General features: G+C 42.7%; 8 protein-coding genes across 8 annotated transcripts; 2 read left to right on the forward strand and 6 right to left on the reverse strand.

Annotated features, from left to right (window-relative positions):
* Nucleotides 1-412: 412 nt before the first annotated feature.
* On the reverse strand, nucleotides 413-2,239 carry BCIN_14g03770 (hypothetical protein). The gene is made up of 4 exons (XM_024697196.1): nucleotides 2,025-2,239; nucleotides 1,057-1,974; nucleotides 612-999; nucleotides 413-535 (listed from the first exon to the last, which is right to left on the reverse strand). Exons 1-2 carry the CDS (start codon nucleotides 2,133-2,135, stop codon nucleotides 1,261-1,263), a joined length of 825 nt encoding a protein of 274 aa, XP_024553011.1. The 5' UTR covers nucleotides 2,136-2,239; the 3' UTR covers nucleotides 413-535; nucleotides 612-999; nucleotides 1,057-1,260.
* A 46-nt stretch (nucleotides 2,240-2,285) lies between these two features.
* Nucleotides 2,286-8,783, reverse strand: BCIN_14g03780 (hypothetical protein). The gene is made up of 7 exons (XM_024697197.1): nucleotides 8,229-8,783; nucleotides 7,918-8,161; nucleotides 6,722-7,864; nucleotides 3,702-6,677; nucleotides 3,541-3,649; nucleotides 3,285-3,490; nucleotides 2,286-3,229 (listed from the first exon to the last, which is right to left on the reverse strand). Exons 1-7 carry the CDS (start codon nucleotides 8,700-8,702, stop codon nucleotides 2,661-2,663), a joined length of 5,721 nt encoding a protein of 1,906 aa, XP_024553012.1. The 5' UTR covers nucleotides 8,703-8,783; the 3' UTR covers nucleotides 2,286-2,660.
* Nucleotides 8,784-9,821: 1,038 nt separating this feature from the next.
* On the reverse strand, nucleotides 9,822-12,047 carry Bcdpl1. Its single transcript, XM_024697198.1, has 3 exons — nucleotides 11,849-12,047; nucleotides 11,123-11,734; nucleotides 9,822-11,069 (listed from the first exon to the last, which is right to left on the reverse strand). The coding sequence occupies exons 1-3, from the start codon at nucleotides 11,947-11,949 to the stop codon at nucleotides 10,076-10,078; spliced, it is 1,707 nt and encodes a 568-aa protein (XP_024553013.1). The 5' UTR covers nucleotides 11,950-12,047; the 3' UTR covers nucleotides 9,822-10,075.
* Nucleotides 12,048-12,205: 158 nt separating this feature from the next.
* On the reverse strand, nucleotides 12,206-14,388 carry Bcmnn11. The gene is made up of 3 exons (XM_024697199.1): nucleotides 13,473-14,388; nucleotides 12,970-13,397; nucleotides 12,206-12,917 (listed from the first exon to the last, which is right to left on the reverse strand). Exons 1-3 carry the CDS (start codon nucleotides 13,759-13,761, stop codon nucleotides 12,705-12,707), a joined length of 930 nt encoding a protein of 309 aa, XP_024553014.1. The 5' UTR covers nucleotides 13,762-14,388; the 3' UTR covers nucleotides 12,206-12,704.
* A 528-nt stretch (nucleotides 14,389-14,916) lies between these two features.
* On the forward strand, nucleotides 14,917-16,620 carry BCIN_14g03810 (hypothetical protein). Its single transcript, XM_001545713.2, has 2 exons — nucleotides 14,917-15,475; nucleotides 15,538-16,620. Exons 1-2 carry the CDS (start codon nucleotides 15,179-15,181, stop codon nucleotides 16,471-16,473), a joined length of 1,233 nt encoding a protein of 410 aa, XP_001545763.1. The 5' UTR covers nucleotides 14,917-15,178; the 3' UTR covers nucleotides 16,474-16,620.
* A 182-nt stretch (nucleotides 16,621-16,802) lies between these two features.
* On the reverse strand, nucleotides 16,803-18,786 carry BCIN_14g03820 (hypothetical protein). The gene is made up of 2 exons (XM_001545712.2): nucleotides 17,603-18,786; nucleotides 16,803-17,551 (listed from the first exon to the last, which is right to left on the reverse strand). The coding sequence occupies exons 1-2, from the start codon at nucleotides 18,446-18,448 to the stop codon at nucleotides 17,351-17,353; spliced, it is 1,047 nt and encodes a 348-aa protein (XP_001545762.1). The 5' UTR covers nucleotides 18,449-18,786; the 3' UTR covers nucleotides 16,803-17,350.
* A 414-nt stretch (nucleotides 18,787-19,200) lies between these two features.
* Bcpre8 lies at nucleotides 19,201-20,558 on the forward strand. The gene is made up of 5 exons (XM_001545711.2): nucleotides 19,201-19,364; nucleotides 19,450-19,469; nucleotides 19,572-19,622; nucleotides 19,674-20,279; nucleotides 20,330-20,558. Exons 1-5 carry the CDS (start codon nucleotides 19,321-19,323, stop codon nucleotides 20,446-20,448), a joined length of 840 nt encoding a protein of 279 aa, XP_001545761.1. The 5' UTR covers nucleotides 19,201-19,320; the 3' UTR covers nucleotides 20,449-20,558.
* A 34-nt stretch (nucleotides 20,559-20,592) lies between these two features.
* Nucleotides 20,593-22,393, reverse strand: BCIN_14g03840 (hypothetical protein). The gene is made up of 3 exons (XM_024697200.1): nucleotides 22,086-22,393; nucleotides 21,402-21,596; nucleotides 20,593-21,349 (listed from the first exon to the last, which is right to left on the reverse strand). Exons 1-3 carry the CDS (start codon nucleotides 22,237-22,239, stop codon nucleotides 20,676-20,678), a joined length of 1,023 nt encoding a protein of 340 aa, XP_024553015.1. The 5' UTR covers nucleotides 22,240-22,393; the 3' UTR covers nucleotides 20,593-20,675.
* Nucleotides 22,394-22,423: the final 30 nt, after the last annotated feature.

Here is a 22,423-nt window from a genome sequence, read left to right on the forward strand (position 1 = left end):
ATGCCGTTATGTAACCCTTCAATGTAAAGAAATAATTCCTTCACACATTGATGGCACAATAGTTGTGCCGAAATCCTGGAAAATCAAGGCAGTTTATCAAGATTATCAAATAGATAATGAATGAGGGCTGTATACCACCATGATACGCGTCCCATTCAAGGCGCCGTATACTTATCCCGCCCCTATACAGGTAGGGTGAGATAAGACCGAGGTACAGAACGCCATGTCTTTTTATATAAGTCTCAGGAAATAGAGTAAAGCTATCTCTGCTGTAATCTTAGAAGAGATATAATACAATCATCCATTATCGTATCCCTAGACGTAGGTCAAATCTTGACAAAGATGTCTTATTAGGGTAATATCTAATACGAAATCGCGAAAATGATGCTATGTCTCTGAATATTGTACCCAATGAACAGAATATGTGTTGATTATCTCCAATGTATAGGATTCCTACTCGCCGGATGCATAGGCACTCTTTTTTCGAAGTAATGACCCATACTTCCACAGAAATCCGGGAACTATAATGGCAAGACTACATTTCAAAGTAGACGAATTAGCTTTCTGAATGAGTGAAGTATTTATTCATGGTCTTGAAAATTGGTGCTTACAATAACAATATGAATGCTAAGAGGCTGTTTCCCCAACCATGACCTAGTCTTTCATACATGGCCGGTGCAAACAATAGGAATGTAAATCCCGTTAAACTCCTCAAAGCATTAAGTGTAGAGATTGCAGATGCTGCATAGCGAGAATAAGCATCTATGGTATAAGTCTGAATGCTTTGAATGCACATGATTGCCCCAGCACAAAATATGGCTATTCCAAAATTTGGAGCTATCCAATGAGTGTGATATTGACCTGTCCAACCATAAATGAAGAGGCCGATGGGTAATAAGATAGAACCAGGGAGCATCAAAGCCACACGATATTCTGGTACACCCGTAGGTTTATCGCCCTTGAGTCTTTTGTAGATCGAGTTATTTAATCTACCGCCAACTTGTTGAACGTCGTTAGTCAAGCGCAAAGTCATGTAGACTAGATATTTCAACATACCTTGAGCACCTAGAGTGAACCCGATACCAGTCGCAATGTAATTCAAACTACCAGTGCCAGTTGATTCGTGGTAGTAATTCTGCCAAAGCAATGGAAAAGTGTAAAGAACCAAAAACATTATGCCATATAGTACGGCCATGTAGACCGAGAGGAACCGGATAATGATCTGAGTGCTCATTTTGAAAGGTCGTATCATATTTGTCTTCAACAACTTCCATTAACTTCTATCAGGGTCGTCATACTCGGTTCGAAGATTGCTATTTCCTGTTTCTTTTCGCAAAAGTTTTGCTTTCTAGGAGAGAATGCTGGGTGGTATGTTTCTGCAAGGAAACAAAGAGCAAGAATTTCAATAAATGCACTTGCTATTGACACAACCCAGAATATCCATTGCCATGATGCGTCCTCCGTGATATATCCTCCGATGATTGGACCAATTGCTGGGCCTAAAAGTGGCCCTGCGGTATATATTGCTAACGCTTGTCCGCGCTGTTCTGGCAGCCAAAGATCACTAACAAGCCCACCCCCTACGGCTAGAGGAGCAGAACCTCCGAATCCGGTGAGAAGGCGGAATGCAATGAGCTCACCGACATTTCTTGAGAACCCGCAAACGGTGTTCCACAATATGAAGAATATATTCCCAAGAAGTAATACAGGTACCCGACCGTATATCTCTGATATTGGGCTAAGAAGTAAAGGCCCGAATCCGATACCGAGTAAGAAGATAGACGAGACGAGATCGATGCTGAAGAAATCTTTTGTATGTAGAGAGGAAGCGATATACTTGGTTGAAGGTGCAATCATAGTACCGGTTAACGGCGACAGGAGAGCAAAACAAGAGACGATGAGGGTCATTCTCCATTTTCGTCTGGTGGTCCAATTTTTGGGGTTCTGGGGATCTGTTGGTCCATCCCAGGTAACCTAAACAATGAATGTGAACAATGAATCTGGCTTATTGCAACTAGACTTACAATGTTGGTTTCCTTACAATCAGCTAGATTCTCTCCAGTGAAATTAATTGGCAAGGCAGATGTAATCTCCTTGTCGATTCCAATCGCTTTCTCTGGATCCCTCAGAGTCATACTTCACAACGATATCAAAAGACAAGGCTTCAATACAGAGAAAAATGGAAGGGAAACTTTTAATCCTGGTGTAAAAGCAATGTACTTGGCAAGTTTCCTCGTTCTATTGTGAGAATAGAGATAGCAAATAAGTCACGCAACATTCTGACTTGGTACAAATGCATTATCGCAATATTTATTTGTGTGGCACAGTGCAGCAGGGTGCAGCAGGCGCATGTTGGGTTGATGTTAGTGATGAAAGTCGGTGTCTCGGCAGATCTAGACCGAAATTTCTTCTGGATATATTTCACTATTTGATTTGCATTGATCTAAACTTGGCTGGGCATTAAATACCTACATATACCAAGGCTAGCAATTTTCTGTATGTTCTGGCAAATGATTGGCTGCTTGTTTTATCACAACACCCCCCACCATCACAAACCTGTGAAGATTCGTGTTTTCTTAGCTATATAAGGAAGTGTAACTAGCACTAGAGTACTAGTAAGGTGTCTTACATGTGTTTTCAAAGCAATATCACAATCAAAATCAGCATCCCAACTTTCGAAGCACGCGAAAGAGTTTCTCCCGCTTCTGGGGGGCCTGAGGTGTCACCGGTGGCTCAATAGTCTCGACGTTGTCTACAGCGGGATCGATCCCGCCTATGCCGCTATTTAGCCCTTTCTGCTTCTCTTGGTGATTGTTTTGGAGCTTGTCAATGACACCGCAATCCTCTTGGTGAACGGGTGCTGGCCCAATGAGTGCTTGTTCCTGCCTATCTTCTACCTGGAGATCAATAGTCAACTTCTCCTGTTTATCCCGTTGTTGGATTATAGCCATTATCTGCCCCTCTTTCTTATCATCCGCCTGCGTTTCAATAATATTACCCTCAACTAGAAATTCGGTCACTATTTGCGCTTCCAAGCTGTCTTCAGTTGGACGTCCAGACGTTGGATCTTCTTCTTCGTTCTCGCTGCTATCTTCTGTAAAATCAAACGGCCAGCCTTGATACATGAATAACTCCTGCTTAAAATTGACGCGTGTATTTATTTTCTTACCCCCAATTTGGATGCATGGGAATAAGCGTCTAGCCACGTCTATAAATTTGGTTTTGTTGCCTAGACAAATTAATCGTTAGCATACTATCGAGGTAGCAATGAAATGCAAATATACTTAGCAGCTTCCCGTTCTTGGTGTAGAAGATCTTCTTTTCTTTAAAGTCAATTCCACATCCTATCACATCCCTGGTTTGATATTGCTGCATCTCATCACACAACGCGGTATCTAAATCGTACGAAGATGATGTCACTCCAGTTTCCCAGCTCCAAACCTCATCAAACCAACGGGTCCCCCTGGGGGCAACCCCAAGTCTAAAACTTCTACTTGATGTGAGTGAAAACTATTAGTCTACAGGGCTAAGAAGACGTACTGATTCTTCCCAAAGATTTCAAGCACAGTGACCTCAAAATAGTACTTCTTTCTGCCAGCTGGGATTGGATGGTTCGCTCGTACAGGACCGTGGAAACCCAAATCGTCACCTAAGTTATAAAATTAGGCAAAGAGTCTAACTCATGATTATATTTCACTTACTGCTCTCCAAAGATGCTTCTAGACCATCTTCAGTAATCGTGATTCTCGAATTTTTGCAAGTTGGGCTCCATTTTGTCGGAGGATAACCCAATGACTGCGAGTCTATTTCCTGGCTAAATGTGCCGAGTATGTTTTGCGTATCATACTGCAATGGAAAATCAATTATATCGCGTCGTTGAAGCTGAAATGCGAGTAATAATGAGGTCCAGCCATGTGAATCTTTTTCATTTACTAGGTCTTTGTTAATGGCACGACGAATATTGACGTTACCTTTCTCCATCACGAAGTGGATAAGATCTAGCTGCTGCTTTTTTATGTCAATCGTGGGAGACATTGAAGCGAGAATTTTTGACATAAGGAGCTTCATTGCGCTCTCAATCTCATCTCTATGAGTAACATCGTCTGGGTGAGTACATTTCCATGCTACAAACATCCATTCTAAAGGCGTTCTATTATGCTTGTCCTCTAAGGTGAGGTCTGCTCCTCGACTGCACAACAGTTCCGCAGCACCTGTGTTTCCTTCCCGAGCTGCAATATGTAGAGGTGTAGCGCCCTTATCATCGCACTTGTCGATTGCTGAAGTACCACCGTCATCCAGAAGGACTCTGAGAGTTTCAACGCCACCCATAGTGACAGCACAATGCATGGGCGTGGCACCATTCTTGTCAACCGCAAGGCACATTAAGTAAATATTACCCCTAGCCAGAAGAATTTTGGTAGCCTCAACGTTGCTTTTATTTATAGCGCAATGCAACGGTGTCGCACCTGCTTTGTCGTGCATATAGAGTGCTGAAATATCACCTTTATCAAGAAGGATCTTAACAATTTCAATGTCTCTTCTGCTGACAGCCCAGTGCATCGGCGTAGCGCCACATTCGTCAGTCTCAAGAGATATTAAAGGATCGCTAGCATCAAAAAAGGCTTTAACAATCCCTTTATGTCCATTTTTTACAGCAAGGTGAAGAGCTGTGGAGTCAAAGATACCGGGCTGTCTGCAAAGTGTTGAAACTTCTCCATTTCCAAAACCGAGTAACATTTTGACAGCGTCATCTCGGCCTTCTGCGGCAGCACGATGAAGTGGTGCCAGACTATTGAAATCACGGTTCAAAAGAAACTTTCCTTCTGGGTCCTTTTTCTTCCAGCACTTCAAGAGAAATTCGAGAATTTTGATGTCATTCAGAGCAACAGCTCGCGCGACTGTATCTTGTGATCTGCCATCTGTGATTGAGAGATCGGCCCCATGACTAACAAGGAGTTCGGCAAGTTTCATGTTACTCCTGGTGGCAGTCTGGCACCACCCTAACGCTGCAAAGAGAGCGGTGTGCCTGAAATTGTCGATGCAATTGACAATTGCAGAATTGTTGAGCAATTTTTCTGCGGCCTCAAAATTTCCAGAGAGACAGGCTTCGTATAGTGGTGTTTGCCTATTATTGTCTTGTACGTCTACATCGGCGCCCCAGGACAACAATAGCTCAATTAGCTCCGGTGGTGTTTTCTGTTGCTTGCATGCCCAGTGCAGAGGTGTTTCACCTTCCTCATCTTTCGCATTGACATTTGCACTATTATCCAATAAAATTTTGACGACTTCAATATCACCATTTGCTGCTGCATGATGAAGGCAAGTTCTTCCCAAAGAATCAGACCCTGAAGGGTCTGCACCTGCATCTATGAGCTTTCTTGAAAGCTCTCTGTCTGCTTTACATCTTATAGCGAGTTCAAGGGGACTTTCTTGATGTATTCCAGCCCGTCGGTTAATGTTCTTTTCATCTGGCAAGAGAAGCTCTATTCCAAGAAACTCCCCAACACCGTAGCATGCTAGATGCAGTGCACTCAAACCACCCCCATCCCGCGTGTTGGCATATTTCTCTTTAGCATGTCGCTTAATTAATCCAACCAAGCCATAGTATGCGGCCACATGTAAAGGATTGATAGGATTCATTGATTGCCAAGGAGATGTTCTTTTAACCCAGCTTTTGAATGTTCGACTATTGGGGTTCAAGAATTTTTCAACGTCATCGTACAGCTGAATCCATCTAAACTTCTCTTGAAGTCGTTGCTCTTCTGGCCAGGCTTTTTCTGCAGCTCTAAGATGCCCTGCCCAATTATTGACCTCGTATCTCTCTTCTAATTCTTCTGGTATATAGGTATGCTGGAATGGTTGCTTTTTGTGTTCTGCATCGTTCAAAACAACCTCCTGATTAACTTCATGCTTTTCCATATCATACCCTGAGACATCCTTTTCCACGTCACAATACAACTCTGGGTCTAGCTCTTCCATGTCATCTATGCCGTACTCGCTAGATGGTCTTATTACATCTTTGCCATCATCCACACCCGCTATCCATATGAATTTCTTTTGAAATGACTCGGAGTTTAAAGTTTTCATGATGTTCTCGATCATGAGTAAATTTCCGTATTTACCACCAGCTTCGAAAGCCAACGAGTCGTTATTTTTCTTTCTACACTCCTCACAGAGAGTAGTCGTGTCACGCATCTCTTCATCTTCGTAAACATAGTCACGTACTGAGTTGTGATCAAGCTCGATGCTATTATTAGCATTTCCAAATTGAAGGAATTTTCTTCCAGCGCTTCTTAAAAGATCAATCACTTGCTGCTCAGCCATTGTGTGAAGCTCAAATATGGATACTGCCATACTTTCTGCTCGATTGGGTTGACCCTCAGACAATGAGCTCGTAGTGTCGCTGCCAATTGAAAGTTTATCGAATCCATCATCCTCTCGATTTACTTTCCACTTTTGATCGTACTCTTCCGCAATAAAGTTGACATACACCTTACTTTGCGCACACACGAGCCAACGAAGAGCTATCATAATTATTTGACGATGTTCCGATTCTAGGTTTTTCAAAGCTTTTCGGTAGTAGTCCTTTAACCCATTTGGGAGGCTGGATACAATCAACTTCCGCCGCTTTTCGACACCAGGCGTCGATTTTAGTTCCTCGAGAATCAAATTTGCATCTTTTGCCTGTCAGGTTTGACAGTTCTTGAGGGGGAAAACTTACATCTAAAGCTACCATTAGCTTTCCTCTTAATACTTTCACTCGCTTTCTTTCGCTCATCTGATCCATCCTTAAAAATATTTTCCCGGCGCAAGAAATAGTTCACATACGCCTGTATATTCTTAGCAGCAGACTCTTGTTTGTCGAGGTCAATTAACAATGCATAATTCTCCAATGCTTTGGAAATGATCGCTGTTGGACGGCTCGCTATTAAAACGTTCATAATTGAGCTACGAGCCAGGGCTATCATTGCGGATAATAGGCCTTTATCATAGTCAAGACACTCATCCAGGGCATCTAGTACTATGACAAATCTCCTCTTCAAAGCCACCACCAAGCTCTTTAACACTGGCTGTAGTATAGAATTAATTTCCAGGAGCGAGGAATCGTCCTTGGCAGCATTGTTTTTTATCTTTGATCTTGCCCTATTGAATATATCAATGCATGAATCCAGTTCTTGCCGCCCAAAATCACTAGATGTCAGCTTGTTACCATCAAAGACAGAATTCGGAATTTCCTTATTGAAATTTCTGAGAACTATGATCAAAAGTTGGGATATCAAATGCAGCATTATTTTATTGCCACGTTGAGTCGTATCGTCTCCAGTTTTGCAGAAAAAGTAAAGCACTAACGGCTGGATTTCGTTTTCTGGATTGTGTTCCTCCAGGTGTTCAATGATCATCGAAACCAGAAAACTCTTTCCAACACCACTCCCGCCCTTCACCCATAATAGCTTGTTTTCTTCCTTACACTGCGACCATTCCTTGAAGTTGGCTTCGTTAATAACCCATTTGCAAGCTTTTTTGCAGCATGCTGCTTTGTTGGCTTCATGAAGTCTACCCGGATATTCTGCAGCAGCTATTGTTCCGGACCTAAGCCACACCAATTGCTTTTCGAGGCCCTTTTCGAGATCATACCCATTCTTTCTAAAGATGATGTTGTCTAGTTGATCCGTTTTAACAGAAATGTTTTCGAGAATCTGCAGGTGTTTAGCAGTGCCGATGACTAGATCATCAAGTACCCGAAAAGCCACTTCTTGGAAAGCAATACCCGCTAACCCCAAAAGATCCTGTAGCTTTTCTTTTCCTAACTTCATTGTGCTAGTGAAATCGGTATCGTCGCCAAGCAGCCTCCAGAAGACCCGCCCTGATACAACGAAAATGAGTAATAGTCGATACTTGGGCTCAATCGTACTTTACCTATTTTACCTAGACTCCGTTCGGAATATTTCTTGGCTTGATAAGAGAGCTTTAGTACAATCTTGTAAAGCTCGATGATTGCTTGTTTGATTTCCTCCCGAAGATCAGAATCAGATTTGTTCAATTTTGAACTTGGAATCTTTAAAAAGCGTTGTGCATAAATTTGGCATGTAAGAATTACAGTAGACATGCTATCTACTGCATCCACAAGGAACTCACATGCTTTGTGATCCTCGACAAACCCCTACAAAATGATCAAAATCGTATTGTACTAAATGACACCCGAGAAGAGTAGACCTAATTTTACTCACCATGAAAATAAATCGGAATCCAGCCCAGGCGAGTGATATAGTCTCTGGGGCAAACTTTACAGCTGCATCTCCAACTTGCGAGATCAATTCTAATCTCTTCAGGATACTCCCCAGCTTGAGATTAACCCCGAGAAAAAGTTCATGGTTACCATACTCCTTGTCAACCTTCTCTCTCGTAATTTTGAGTACACTTATAGTGTTCTCAATTGTCGCAGTGTCATCCCTAATATCTTCCGCTGGTATTCCAAGATCTCCGTAGAATAGATCCTTTGCTTCCTTCCAGAGAGAATCTGTAGAAACCTTGGAGTCGGGACTCTTGGGGAGATCTTCGGTGTTGTCATATTCGGGTAAATTTGAAGTTGGTTGAAACATCGAGTCGGGAAATTTATTAAGCTCATTTCCGGAGCTATTAGGATTCTTAAGCACATATTCATGGACGTCGCGCCTAATGTATAGCGAAGTATTTGAAGCCATCGTGACTACAGACTAGCCACAAGTAAGCGATATATCAAATCTTTAGATCTGCTGTTTTTAACAGATGTCGTTAGAGATATCTAATTCTTGAATCTTTGCTATGGAATTGGAAGTCAAGAATCTTGAACAGCTCGCCACGTAGCACATGCATGTCACGCTAATTTCTCACCGGAAGTATCTACACCTATGAATACAGTGTCCACCAATAACAGTCTCGGCTTCTGCAAGCCCCGATGCAAGAGACATTACGAGCAAAGGGGCTTCCATCGCAAATCAAATTATCAACACGGCGTAGTCCAAATGCTTTACTAAAGCTCTTTCTTTATTGTAAAGTGGACAAGACAGTTATTCGGTCACGAGTTTATGTGTCTATATATTGACAGATTATGAGTCCGGGTTGGCACAAGAATAGCCAGCTGAGCTAGTGAACCCACCACTAAAGAAGTGAGCAACTAATCACTCTGCTAGGTTCACCAGTGAGTGCACAGACTTACAGGATACTCACAAAGAAAGTACAATTTCACATTAAAAAAGCGCTTTTAATAATTCAATTAAAATTCAAAACATCTATGAATTTCTTTGAAACTTATTTAGATATATTTCAAATATAATAATATTGTATAATCTCAAAATTAATTCAAAAGGTTTGATATTAATATTTTTATAAAAGAATATATAATTCCCTATCAAAAATTTTAATAAAAAAATATACTATTTGTTTTTTGAACTCAAATCTTATTTTTTTGGAACAAATCTTGAAATCCTTCTTTTTCAATATTTGAATAATACAATATACTAATTTAATCGATATAAAATTACATTTCAAATTTTAATTGAATTCTAAAGTTAATAAATTTGAATGTGAAATTGTGCTTTCCTATCACGTTGTCCCGTGAGTCTGTGCACCCACTGGTGGTTCAGTTTTATCGGTTATCAGCTGTTCAGGGGGATGCTCTATCATTAGCCACTTCAGAAATTATTCCTGATTTACGCTGAAGGATTTCACTTGAAATAGCCATTTGAATACCGCATCTGCAACCGAATTTGACACTTACGAAGTAAGATTACAACCCCGCATCACATAACTAATTAGATCATCGGCATCTTAGGCTCAGTAGCTGGTAACTTTTCATTTGTTAATTATCAAATCATCTCAATTATAATATCAACAGAAACTTGTACTACTCTACAAGTGAGTGAAGGGCAGAGAAAATAAACTATAAGATTGTAAAACTAAGGTATAAATAGAAATGTTATTCCGAAAGACCCATAAAAAGGCGTGTTGAAAGACCCCGCTCACATATTTGCAAATTTCCCTATGATGATATGCACCCCTTCCTCAATCTCCATCGTCATATTCCAAAAGTAACCTTCTAAGCTTTATACAAAGTATCCAAAAATCCACTCGCTAATTCGACAACCACGCTCTTATTTGGTAAACTACCTGCAACCCCATAGAGGGCCGCTGAATCTCCCAAGCTCTTTCCTTTTGCACCTTTACCTTCCACAATTCTAACTCTCTCCTTCTCCTTCTCTCCTTCTACGACAGCTATCAGGTCTTCGATCAATTTCTCCCATACCTTTACAATTGGTAAGGTCACAGCTACGTGTATAGCTGGTGGGTTCTGTAACGAATTGAGATGCCATCCCTTCCCCGACATAGCATCGGCAATATCATAAATATCGAGTGTCTTGGACGTGAAAGCTACAACAGAAACAAGTGGTTTACCGAGTACGTGAAGATCGGCGTTAAGAGATGGGTTTTCGCTTATGGAATCGATGATCTTCTTGGTAGCTCCGACAATCTCATTACAAGAATTGATATAACCAGTTTCTCCAACACTCATAAGCGAAGCCCAACAACCAGCAATAAGAGCACCTGGACGAGATCCGGCAATCGATGGAGAGGCATATACACCACCTGACCAGTCAGGAGAGATGAAATATTGGTAAGTTCTCAAGGCTGCGGTGCGGTAAAGAACAGTCGAGTTACCTTTAGGTGCAAAGCCGTATTTGTGGGTATCGCAACTAATACTAGTAACACCCTTAAGACGGAAATCAAAGAGTTCGGTTTCGAATCCGGCCTTCTCGAGGAAGGGAACGAGGAATGATCCAAGACAGCAATCGACATGAAGTGGAATTCTACGTTTGACGGCGAGCTTGGAGAGACCGGTGATGTCGTCAATGAGTCCATGAGGGAAGTTGGGTGCGGAGCCAACAAGAAGAACGGTATTGCTGTTAATAAGGCGAGATACGCTTGGAAGATGTACTTGGTAAGATGGAGCGGGACAAGCGACGAGATGAATTTTGATACCGAAATATTGACCTGCTTTGCGGAATGCTGTGTGTGCTGTTTCTGGTAGAATCCTAGATACTGGTTAGTATAAAAGTATAAAGAGCGTATCCACAGATCTACTGACATTTCCGGCTCCTTTACACCTCTCTCGGCATAAGCCTTCTGTCTTGCACTCAAGCAAGCCATCAAAATAGACTCTGTACCTCCACTAGTTGTAACTCCGGCAGCTCCAGGAGGAGCATTAAACATCGACAAAACCATCGCCACGATTTCCGCCTCCATCTTTCTCACTCCAGGGAACACATCCGGGTGAATAGGATTCGCGACTGTAAACTTTCCAAATGCCTCCGTTTGTAGCTTCATCAACGAGTCTCCTCCATGATACACAGCACCCGAGACAAATCCATCCTCCCATCTGGTATGATCCATATTGGCCAACGTCTCCAACTCCTTCATAACCGTTTCTTCAGACCATCCTTCCTTCGGCAGCGTCAAATATCGTACCACGTCTGGGCCTGTCGGTACCAATTTTCCTTGTAATTTCGTAATTGCCTCTGAGACCTGTTTTTGTACTTGAGATCGTACACCGGGTGCTCGTAGGAACAATCCATAGAGTGTTCTGCGAATTGAGATGTATGCGTCTGCGAAACTACCAAAAAGCCCCCGTCCCTTCAATTTCAAAAGACCCTTCCTCGTCCATCTCAGTAAGAACAAAAAGAATACGACATTTCGAAGTCTGCATCACCAGAAACATTATCAGCAAAATTTATTTCATCGTGGACAAGATGCAAGCACATTGAATAGCTTATCGCATGTACGGTGGGTCCAGAAGCATAGAATAAGTACATACAGATCAATGTTCAGAGCCAGTAATTGGCTACTGCTCGAAGAACCCTTTTTGACGGTGAAGCTATTGCGCAAGCTCACAGGCATTCTCGAACTGCCGGGCATCTTAGGGATAGGATGGTCGGTGAATGATGGGAGGAAAAGAAAAGTTGGGGTGGAGGAGTAAGATAAAGGGCAAAAGGACAAAAGTCGTCGTCTACATCGGAGGTTTCATTTTCCTTGATTCAATTGATGGAGATGCCGAGGATGTTGTTACTCATCACATGCTTGCTTCTTTATGCTCCATTTCAGGACTGCCCTTGTAAACCCATTTCTAGAGAGTTTAAAAACATCTAATGTATGATATATCGTCATCAAAAAGTGGACATGATCTTTCAAAATTCTCTATTATGGGTATTCGATGATATACATATCAGAAGTTTACGTTTGCAATGCTGCATGGATATACTAGGTACTGAAGGTGCTAACTCAACGCTACGGACCAGAACAACACACCTCAATGTCCTCCTACATCATAGATTGACATACTTGTAGCACACAAAACTATACTGAAGAGCTTCGCAAGTATTGAAAATGCAGTACATTGACTGCTGGGGTATGTATGCTTCAAATAATATACAGAAGACAAAGTCTTGCTTCCCCAAGAAAACCATATCTGCCAGCCTCAGCGATATCCATATCCCTACAGACGTCATTGCTGGTATTGTACAATTATGCAAACATTTATCTTCATGCTGTTGTGTTGTACGCCTGCAAACGCCTTGCCCGCTATTCGTAGATCATAAGGGCTTCTATAGCCCTAACTATGCTTATATGTTGATGGTGAGGATTTGATTTGATTATCGTAGTGAAGGGTTGGATCATCGTGATGCGAAGACTGTCCGCCATTGTCTTGTGTATTTTTCGGCCTCTTTTCCACAGTCTCGTCCAGACTGGTCGCAGCCAGGCAATCGAACAACAAAGTCTCCATCCTTATACCCTTCTGCCTCATCCGAACTGTATGCATTCATTATTTTCTGTGGCACGAGTGCCAACTTCGACAAGATCGTTGGATGCCATTGTACGATATGTTCCTGATTGTTGTAAGAATTTAAACTTGCCAGGAAAATTCACGGGTCCGCTTACCAATGCATGAAGGTCTGCTTTCTGAAAGTTGTAAGAGCGATACAAAGGGTCAAACCATGTATCGAGAAAGAATTTGCTCCATTCCCCCCTTCTGATAATAAAACTAGCCTGCGACAGACCATCTTTATCCTGAGTGAGAACCAAATCAACGTTCTCGCCCTTCAAATTGGGAAACGTCTTGATAACACTGTCCGGAGGCACAATGGATTGATCTTTGACCATCAAACTTTCCAAGCGCTTTGGTGCCATAATGTGATCTTCGACTTTCAGCGCAGGGTTCATAATGAGAGCATTCTGCTCCAAAACCCAAATGTATTCGCTGTGTGGAAATTTTGATAAGGCGTGTCGTGCTGCGGGAACTTTGGACCATGAATTCGGTGATCCTTGAATATCGTAGTCTCCGATGCTAGGGAAAAAAGTTGTATATCCTAACAATTGTCAGTTCAATTCTTGCTTGAAAAGCAGAACAGCAAGTTGTAGCCATTCGCAAGGCATCTGCTTACCATGTTTCCTGGCATATTGAATTCGATTTTCCTTCACGCTGTCCTGATACTCTTTACTATATCCCACCGTATCCAGTACTGTGACAATTACGACTGGTGGAGTTCCCGATGGCACTCCATTTGCTCCCCCAAGTATACGTGAAAGTATAAAGAACACCACCCCTATGGCACAGGCACCTAGAACTATCGTCTTCGCCCTGCTTCTGCGTAGCATTGGGAAACGTGAGGATCGTGGCGCGAAATATGCTGGAGGGTTCGAGGCTTTCCTCGAGGGGTATGCCAAATGCATTGTATCGTGTGATATGGACCCCTTGGGCACCTGCTACAATCGTTACAGCTTTTGGCAGTAATTGTAGCCCCAACGTCGTACGGGACTTTTTTTTATAGCAGTTGATCGCGATGCACAGAATGCTGAGATTGTTGCGCTGTGTCCTTTAGTATTTCACCGTTATGGTGAACACTTGGCGCGATGAGTGGAGATACCAGGTTGATGGTAGCAGGGTCCTTGGGGGAATCGAGATTAAGGTTATTACAAAAAATAATATACCTAGGGAGCATATCAATCACAAGAGAGAATGCTTCAACGTCGACTTCATGGGACGACGGGAGGATAAGTAGAGAAGATGTTGTTTTCGTCCCTGTGAAGGTAGGAATAACACTTAGATTAGGTTATCTTGGGGAAATTTGTTCTTGGCTTGACGTTGGATGGAAGTGTTCAAGAAAATGATTAATTGTGAGCCTCTCTCCTCCACTCCTCTCACTCAGATGAAATGTAATCAAACTTCACAAATCCAACCCTTGTGCGTCGTAATTTTGATGACTATATCAGATAAGGGAGTATAAAATAAGATTAAATATATAAAGTCATTTATATTTCATCCGTCTCTCTCCTCTTCTCTGTTCTGCAGACCACCCCAGGGATGAAAAGTATACGAGTGAACGTTTGCGGGTATCTACATCTAACGAGACGTTCTGGGTCAAGATTAGGGGTAAACTCAATATGCCATCATCATCATTACCATCATCATCGGAATTCTTCGACGCGCCTCTCTCAATTTGTCCGGGAAGCTGTGAAGAAGACAGCAATACGCACAACAATACTCATAGCAATACGCATCAAAGCAACCATCTGCATACTGGATAACCAGTACCTCCATCTCGTCTGGCCCGTCTACTCGCCTCATCAAGATTGCACATCTGCATCCATCCATTTCTTGACAATAAGGCTCGCTCACCACTCGTTAAGCTTCTGCTTCATTTTATTAATAGAGCTCGGTATGCCCTGTGCTGTCAATCCCAAGCTTTTGCACCATGCAACGAGGCCTCGAACATGCATGCTAAAATGTCAGAGTGGCACCGTGGGGGTCTAGAAGGCAAGCGACAATTGTCTGACTGATTCTTCGATCGGTGTCGGTCGGACATAGCAAAACCCTCTTCATCCACAGAAAATAAATATTATGATGTAACGGCGATTCAAACTACACTGCTCAAAATCCAACGTCATTATCTTTGTAAGTGTATAGGACATACCTCCGGGACCCCAGACAGAGGATGGAATCCTCTTAAAAGCTTGGTAGGTATCAATTTTCCTACATTTCAATCTCATTATTCTCATTGATTGTTCTTTTGCTTCATATTTCCCATATTCCGGAAATTGCATATCAAAACCGAAAATATACGTCTCGATTCAAGGACAAATCTTCATCATGTCGGAATCTTCATCAGTTATTCAATTGGAATGCCAATGTAACAACTACCCATGGGGTCGTCAAGGTAAGGAGTCTTTGGCAGCAAAGTATGCAGCTTCTACTCCAGGAGGCAAATTCAAGCTTGACGAGAGTAAAGAATATGCAGAGATGTGGATGGGAACCTATCCAACTACACCATCTCTCATCCTGTCTAACGGCAAAGACTTACAAGAGCATCTCAATGCCAACAAGGAGAAGCTGATTGGGAAGCCAATACTTGATAAATTCGGAGCAGATCTACCATATTTACCAAAGGTATTTTCCCCTCTCTGTACCATGTTCATACATGAATGTTCATGCTAAGCTCATCCTCCCAGATCCTTTCAATAGCGAAAGCCTTACCTCTTCAAATCCATCCTGACAAGAACCTTGCGGCCAAGCTACATAAACAAGACCCCGAGAAGTTCGGCGACACAAATCACAAACCCGAAATTGCTGTTGCCCTTGGAAAATTCGAGGTTTTCGTCGGATGGAAACCACTTTGTGATATCCAATCGCTCTTCACGAGCATCCCGGTTCTCACCTCCAAATTCCTCTCTTCCCCATCCGACACCATCGACAAAGACACATTGAAATCCATCGTCCACAAAATTCTCTCTCTCTCCGATGAGGAAATCAAATCCATCTACAACACCCTCAAAGACACCCCGTCCTCCAAATTCCCCACCTCGCCATACATCCCCGCCCTGCTCCCCCGCCTAGCCGACCAATACTCCGCCTCGGACCCCGGCAATCTCGTAGCCCTCCTCACAATGAACTATCTCATCCTCCAAAAAGGCGACGCCATCTACGTCCCCGCAGACGGTATCCACGCCTACCTCTCCGGCGACATTGTAGAATGCATGGCACGCTCCGATAATGTTCTAAACACTGGATTCTGTCCCCGTGCCGACCGCGACTCTGTCGATTTATTCAGCGCCGCGCTGACATTTTCTCCCGTCGGAAAAGATGAATGTGTACTCAAGCCCACATCAAGCTCCAAGGGTAAGAATGGCAAGACCAAGGTCCTAGCACCACCAATGAGCGAATTCGACATGTTAGTTTTGGAGCTCCAGAAAGGAGAAAAAGAAACGATTGAGAAGCTGGGTGGGCCCAGTATCATGGTTGTTACCGGTGGTAAAGGAACCATGAAGGCGGGAGGTGAAAAGTTTGAGGTCAAGGAGGGATATGTATTTTTTGTGGGAGTAGGTACTGAGTTGGAGTTCGAAGCTGAGGAGGGACTAGAGGCACATATTGCTTTTTGCGAAGCGTAGGGAGTTAAAGTCTCAGATGACAATGTTAGATGATAGACGATGGATGATATGATACGACTTGTACAATAGTTTATTATGCTATAGAATACAGCAATGGGGGCTTTCTCACATAAGACAATTATACTCGCTTTCAAAATACAACTTGCAAATCGTAAGGAATGCATTTTTTGTTTCAACTAAAGTATATTATCAAATGAATGAGTGAGTGGCTAACGTAAGAAAATTATAATGATCATGGTGTGAAGTTGAATTTTTCTTTGAGAATCAGCCATCTCATAAAACAGAACAGTCGGGAAAAGGTTGACTTTAAAACACGGTTCATAACACTTTGCAAGTTCTCAGAATATTATCCATTAATATGTAGAAATAAGTACAAGCCAATCCCGATCAAACCGGCCCAGCCATACCCAAATTCCTATATCCATTCAAACAAAACTAAAAACAATGTATCAATCTCCCCTCCAATTCCCCATCCTAGCATAATGCCACAACCAGTGCCGCAGCGAAGGAATCAGAAAGATGCATCCAAATCCAACCATTCCCAAAAGAGTCCGGTCGGATATAAGATACGAGGTGTTGACAAATAAACTCGCGGTACGCCGGTATATGAAAAAGAGAACAAGACGTTCGTATTTCTGGGCTCCAGCTGAGTTGGCTTATTCTTCGCACACAGACTAATCGACACGATACTGTGAAGGATCTCGTGGCAACTTAAGAAGGTGCGGGAAAGGTGTAAATGTATAGGGAGGGAAAAGATACTTCCTGAATGTTTGATTCTCACATATTCGGAGGCCGTTGGTATAGCAAAAAATGATATACAAACGGTGAGATAAGTTCATGACAATATATGTATGTTTATAACTCTGCTCTTGCATATTCACTGTGTTTTCCTAGTCTCGGGGTTGACAGGTGCTGGAGGACGTTCTCCTCTGGTATTTTCAGCGTTTACCTGCTCATCAACCTCTGCTTGTGTCTGTTCATCTTCTTCATCAGCATCGTCGCCTCCAACATCAATCACGGTCTCGCCAGCTTTTTCGAGTACTGCTTTACTCCAGCTCCTGGTCCATTTCCAAACAGTCTGAAGGCTATTAGTAGATATCCATAATCCACGCGGTGGGTAGGGACTCACAACTAAGAAGGCACCAATACCAATAATGACAAGAGTCCAACTGATGTTTTCTAGACGATTCCGACCTGTTCCAGCTCGAGCGCGGCCGCCACCGAACAGGCCAGTCTGTCTTACATTCCACCAACTCAACGGGGACATTGCGAAAAATATCTTAACAAATCCGAGCATTCCCAATGATGCCAACCCTTTTAACAGATGCTCGGCCCAAGTATTTGCTTCAGTATCCACAATATGTAGAGCTGGGCCATTTCCTCCCATCGAAGGGAACGAAAAAACAGTATCATACGGGTCCAGATAAAAGTTGATGATCGGATCTGCGACGAAGCCCATGACGAAAATTGTAACAAATAATATTGTCAAGGTAAGACATAGTTGTGTCAGAGCACTACTAATCCAATGGCCCCACTTCATTCTGTGAAAGTGATACCTGAAGTGGCACGTAGGACATTCATAATAGTTTTTTGATCCGGGGTTTGTATATCTCCATGCTGTCAAACAGCCTTCATGAACATATCTTTGACTTCCCTTGCACTTGCATGGTCGCATTAGACGGCCCAATTCAGGATCTTCTGACGTATATGTCACTCGTGGTTTTGGATTGAGCATTGAAGCTATGCCTTCGATGGGAGTCTCGAAGGTCGGCTCTACGGTTTCCAGGCATATTCGACATTGTCGGGATGGGTAATATCTTCGACGCTTTGGCTCCGGCTCTGGTTCAGGTTCAGGAGCTTCTTGATGCGTATGCTCGTCCGCAGTGAATGCATCGTTCCGATTTTGGTGAGGAAGCTGCGAGGTAGATTCTGCAGACAGATCATCCCATGACCAAGTAGGTTGTGGAGTTGCCATTGTTGTGGTGATGAGATTTGAAAGAATGAAGGTATGAATGGGGAAACAAAGCTATTAAAGCTATAGCGATGACGGAGAAGGTTGCTTGTTGACTTTCCGATCTCCGATGTGTGATTAGTTGGCCAGCTAGTAATGGTTCCTGCAAGTGTTTGAAACCTCCGGCTTTTCCAGAAAAAAAGAACAAAGAGAGAATTGCAATAAGACCTGTAAATTTGATGTACTAGAGAGTCAGTAAACAGATGGTTAATAAAATCAATCAAAGGAAAACTTCAGTAAAGAAGGATGGAGAGCATGTAGAGACATCGACGACAGTGGTGAGATGTGGCTTCTTGGTGACCTTTTAAATAAAATGTTTGGTTTTTTTTCGATTTGGATCAAATTTCTGAGGTGTGTGCACTTTAAAAAGTTGCGCTAGTAAAATCCCTAATGATCCTGAAAATATAGGTACCTATCTACCTACCTAGCTGTCTACTGTATCTCGGTATTCAAAAATTCACCATAATAAATCCTCACATTACAATACCTTTACCTTTCGAACTTCGGTAAACATATGGTAAAAGAATATTTTGCCGTAAATAATGATGTAGAATGCATATTTTCCATGGATGTAATTACAAGATTGGAACAGCTCTAATATTTGCCCAGATATCACTTGGTGCCTGGCGTGGAACTCACTTGCTGCCGGATATCTAAGGCTCTAATTCCCATCGCGTAGTCGTGGACCAGAGCTGCCTGTAGCTCCAAAGTCCAACGACTCCAAATACAGCTTCATTCTCTAAACTTCCAATCCATACTTTACATTTCCGTCAACCATTTCTGTAATTTTGAACCTTCAGAACCCTCCGGCACAAGTTCTGAAATAAACAGACACAATGGCGGATAGATATTCCTTCTCCTTGACAACCTTCTCTCCCAGGTATGATTGAAATAACCAAAGCTCCCAGAGATCCTGCTATGTGATGTATAAATACATGCCAAAGTGCTTTGCTAACGTTTTGAAGTGGGAAATTGGTTCAAATAGGTTCGTACCATTAAATGAAGCTTAATTCAAATATGCGCCAAGCTACAACTCTACTTGTTGTTATATCCCATCAGCTCTACATACTAATCAAATCGCAAACAGAATATGCATTAAATGCCGTCAACCAAGGTGTTACATCATTAGGAATCAAAGGTAGACATATATCCTCACCAAAAATACGTACTTGTGCTAACTTATCGCTAGCCACCAACGGCATTGTCCTCGCCACGGAGAAGAAGTCCTCATCAACCCTCATCGATCCCCCCTCCCTCTCCAAAGTCTCTCTTATCACTCCAAACATCGGTATGGTCTACTCCGGTATGGGACCTGATTACCGCGTACTTGTCGATAAGGCCCGCAAAGTATCCCACACTGGCTACAAGCGCATTTACAACGAATACCCACCAACTCGTATATTAGTGCAAGACGTTGCGCGGGTGATGCAAGAAGCTACACAATCGGGAGGTGTACGACCATATGGTGTTAGTCTGTTGATCGCAGGTTGGGATGATGGAATTGAGCCAGAATCGGAGGATGTTGCTGGTGCGGAAGTTCATCCGGATGAGAAGAAGCCATCGGGCAAGACTGGTGGTATTTTAAAGGGTGGACCTATGTTATACCAAGTTGATCCTAGTGGTAGTTACTTCCCATGGAAGGCGACTGCCATCGGAAAGAATGCTACTTCGGCGAAGACTTTCTTGGAGAAGAGATACACCGAGGGATTGGAGTTGGAAGACGCTGTACACATTGCTCTGTTGACTTTGAAGGAGACCATTGAAGGAGAGATGAATGGCGATACAGTGGAGATCGGTAAGTTTAAGAACCTCGATAAATGTTCTACATCGCTAACATCTTTCTAGGTATTGTAGGACCCCCGGCCGATCATTTAATGGGCATTGAGGGAGTCGAAGGTGCTCAAGGCCCACGTTTTAGAAAACTGAGCCCTCAAGAAATTGAGGATTACCTTACGAATCTATGAGCTGCTTTTCTTTTATTCTGCAATAGCAATGAACTTTAACGTAGTCCCAAGGTCATGATGTATTATAGAATGGCATAAGAAAGCAAAATGAGCAAAGAGATACCATACTAATTTGTCTCGATCCATTCTTGCTCTCTAGAGTATTGTGAGGTCTCTTTGAATTGTTCTTCTATCTATTCCTGTTCAAGCTTCAATATAAAGTTAGGTGAAATATCCACAAACTGGTTTCATGAAGAGAGGTCCTCCACAAGTGCAAAGCTACACTTGTAGCCTGCCCGCACTCCTACACATTTCTTCGTACTGCCTTCGTCAAACCCTAAATCAACCAACCTCCACTCCCCGCATCTCCCTTTCTCCCCCTCTCCAAGCCCAAGTTGTCCATTTCCATTCTCTCCGATGACATTCAATTCTCCATCCGTCGTCAGTACCAACATGTGGTTCTCGCCAACGCTGAAATCGAGAATGTCGGCTCCGTGGATATCGAGTGGAATTGGATCGTAATCGTCCGAGGATGAAAATGAAGAGGAGTCTGAGAGTTCGGGAATTATAGAGGGAGTGTTGGTACGACCCCATATATAGATATCGTGACCCGTGGTAAGAGCGGCGGTTAGGGGGCCGGAAGAAGATAGTTTGTGGATTTTTCCAGTAGGGAGAGAGATAAGGGAGGTGAGAAGGGTGGGCTGAGAAGCTGGATTTGAAGAGGTGGGTTCGCGGCCGAGACATGAGGGGTAGCGTTCGTCGCCCCAAGTGTAAACGTTTCCTTCTTGGGTAAGGGCCGTGAAGGTGGTGGTGTTGGATACGAGTTGCGTGATGTGAGAGAGGGGAAATGTAAAGTCAGGATTGGCTTGAGAGAGAAATGCAGGAAGAGAGGGGTATTGGATTAGCGTTGTTGGTGTGAAAGCTGAAGAGTTTAGTACATTTTTTATGAGTGGGAATGGAGAATATAAGGTTACCTGCAATCTTGTCGTTGCCAGCTGCAGTTGCCTTACTTACAGCATCTTCGGATATTCTTAAGTCTGTTCGTTCTCCTGAGATATGCGTGATATTCATTGCAGTAACCTGTTCTAGTTGTGCTTGCAAAAAGCCATCTGGGGAGCCAGCAACTTTTATCTCTTCATGGAGACCTGAGGGACCATTCGATACTACTGCTAGAATTGAAAGTCTATTAGTGATATACTTGATGAGATAATGTGGTCTTGAGTGAAAAGTTATACTAGGTACAAAATATACATTATTCTTGTGATTTATTTGACTAGTTGAGGAATAAGATGAAGGCTGGCCTCAAACTCTGACAAACGTGTGCCTATAACATCTGGAGATTCTGTCCACTTCTAAGCATGCTTCGAAGCTGTAACTGATCTTTGCCGCTCAGTGAGCTTTCCCAATGAGTTTCTGCATCTGGTCTTAGATGCGAGCTCAATGGAATACAAGTCTCAACTACCAAATGCTTTAACTAGAGCTCTAACGTATATCTTTGAACAGACTGGTCACTCGCTGGAGCCATTTTATCTATATTTATGATGTCTATTTTTCTGATCATGTGACATACACGTGGTATTATCAAAGAAATCCTTGGTCTTTCTTAAAGCACAAAAACAAAAGCTATACAAAAAGCCATGAAGGTAATATCAACATACCTAAACAAGCCGAGAAAGAAGTTTCCAGAATCTTAATGCATCCCTTCGCTTTTAATACCCGTTTGAAGTTAAAAAGATCTTCAGGCTCGTCAGGAAGATCTCCCTCGAATTGCAATTGATTCCAAGCATTGAATCCGCATGCCCATAACTCCATTCTTAGGTCACGTATGACACAAAGATACTACTTTGGAACTATTCAGCCCTACCAAGACAAGAAGAGTTGATGTGGTTCTGCTACGATAGCCTGAGGAGGGTTGAGTACGCGAGTACGTCCGAAAAAGGTTCGCTAATGTAACGTTGATGAGTGCGGCTAATTTGTAGGTGGGATGTTGAGGATG

Source organism: Botrytis cinerea, chromosome 14 (assembly GCF_000143535.2).
Source record: "Botrytis cinerea B05.10 chromosome 14, complete sequence".
Taxonomy (NCBI): Eukaryota; Fungi; Ascomycota; class Leotiomycetes; order Helotiales; family Sclerotiniaceae; genus Botrytis; species Botrytis cinerea.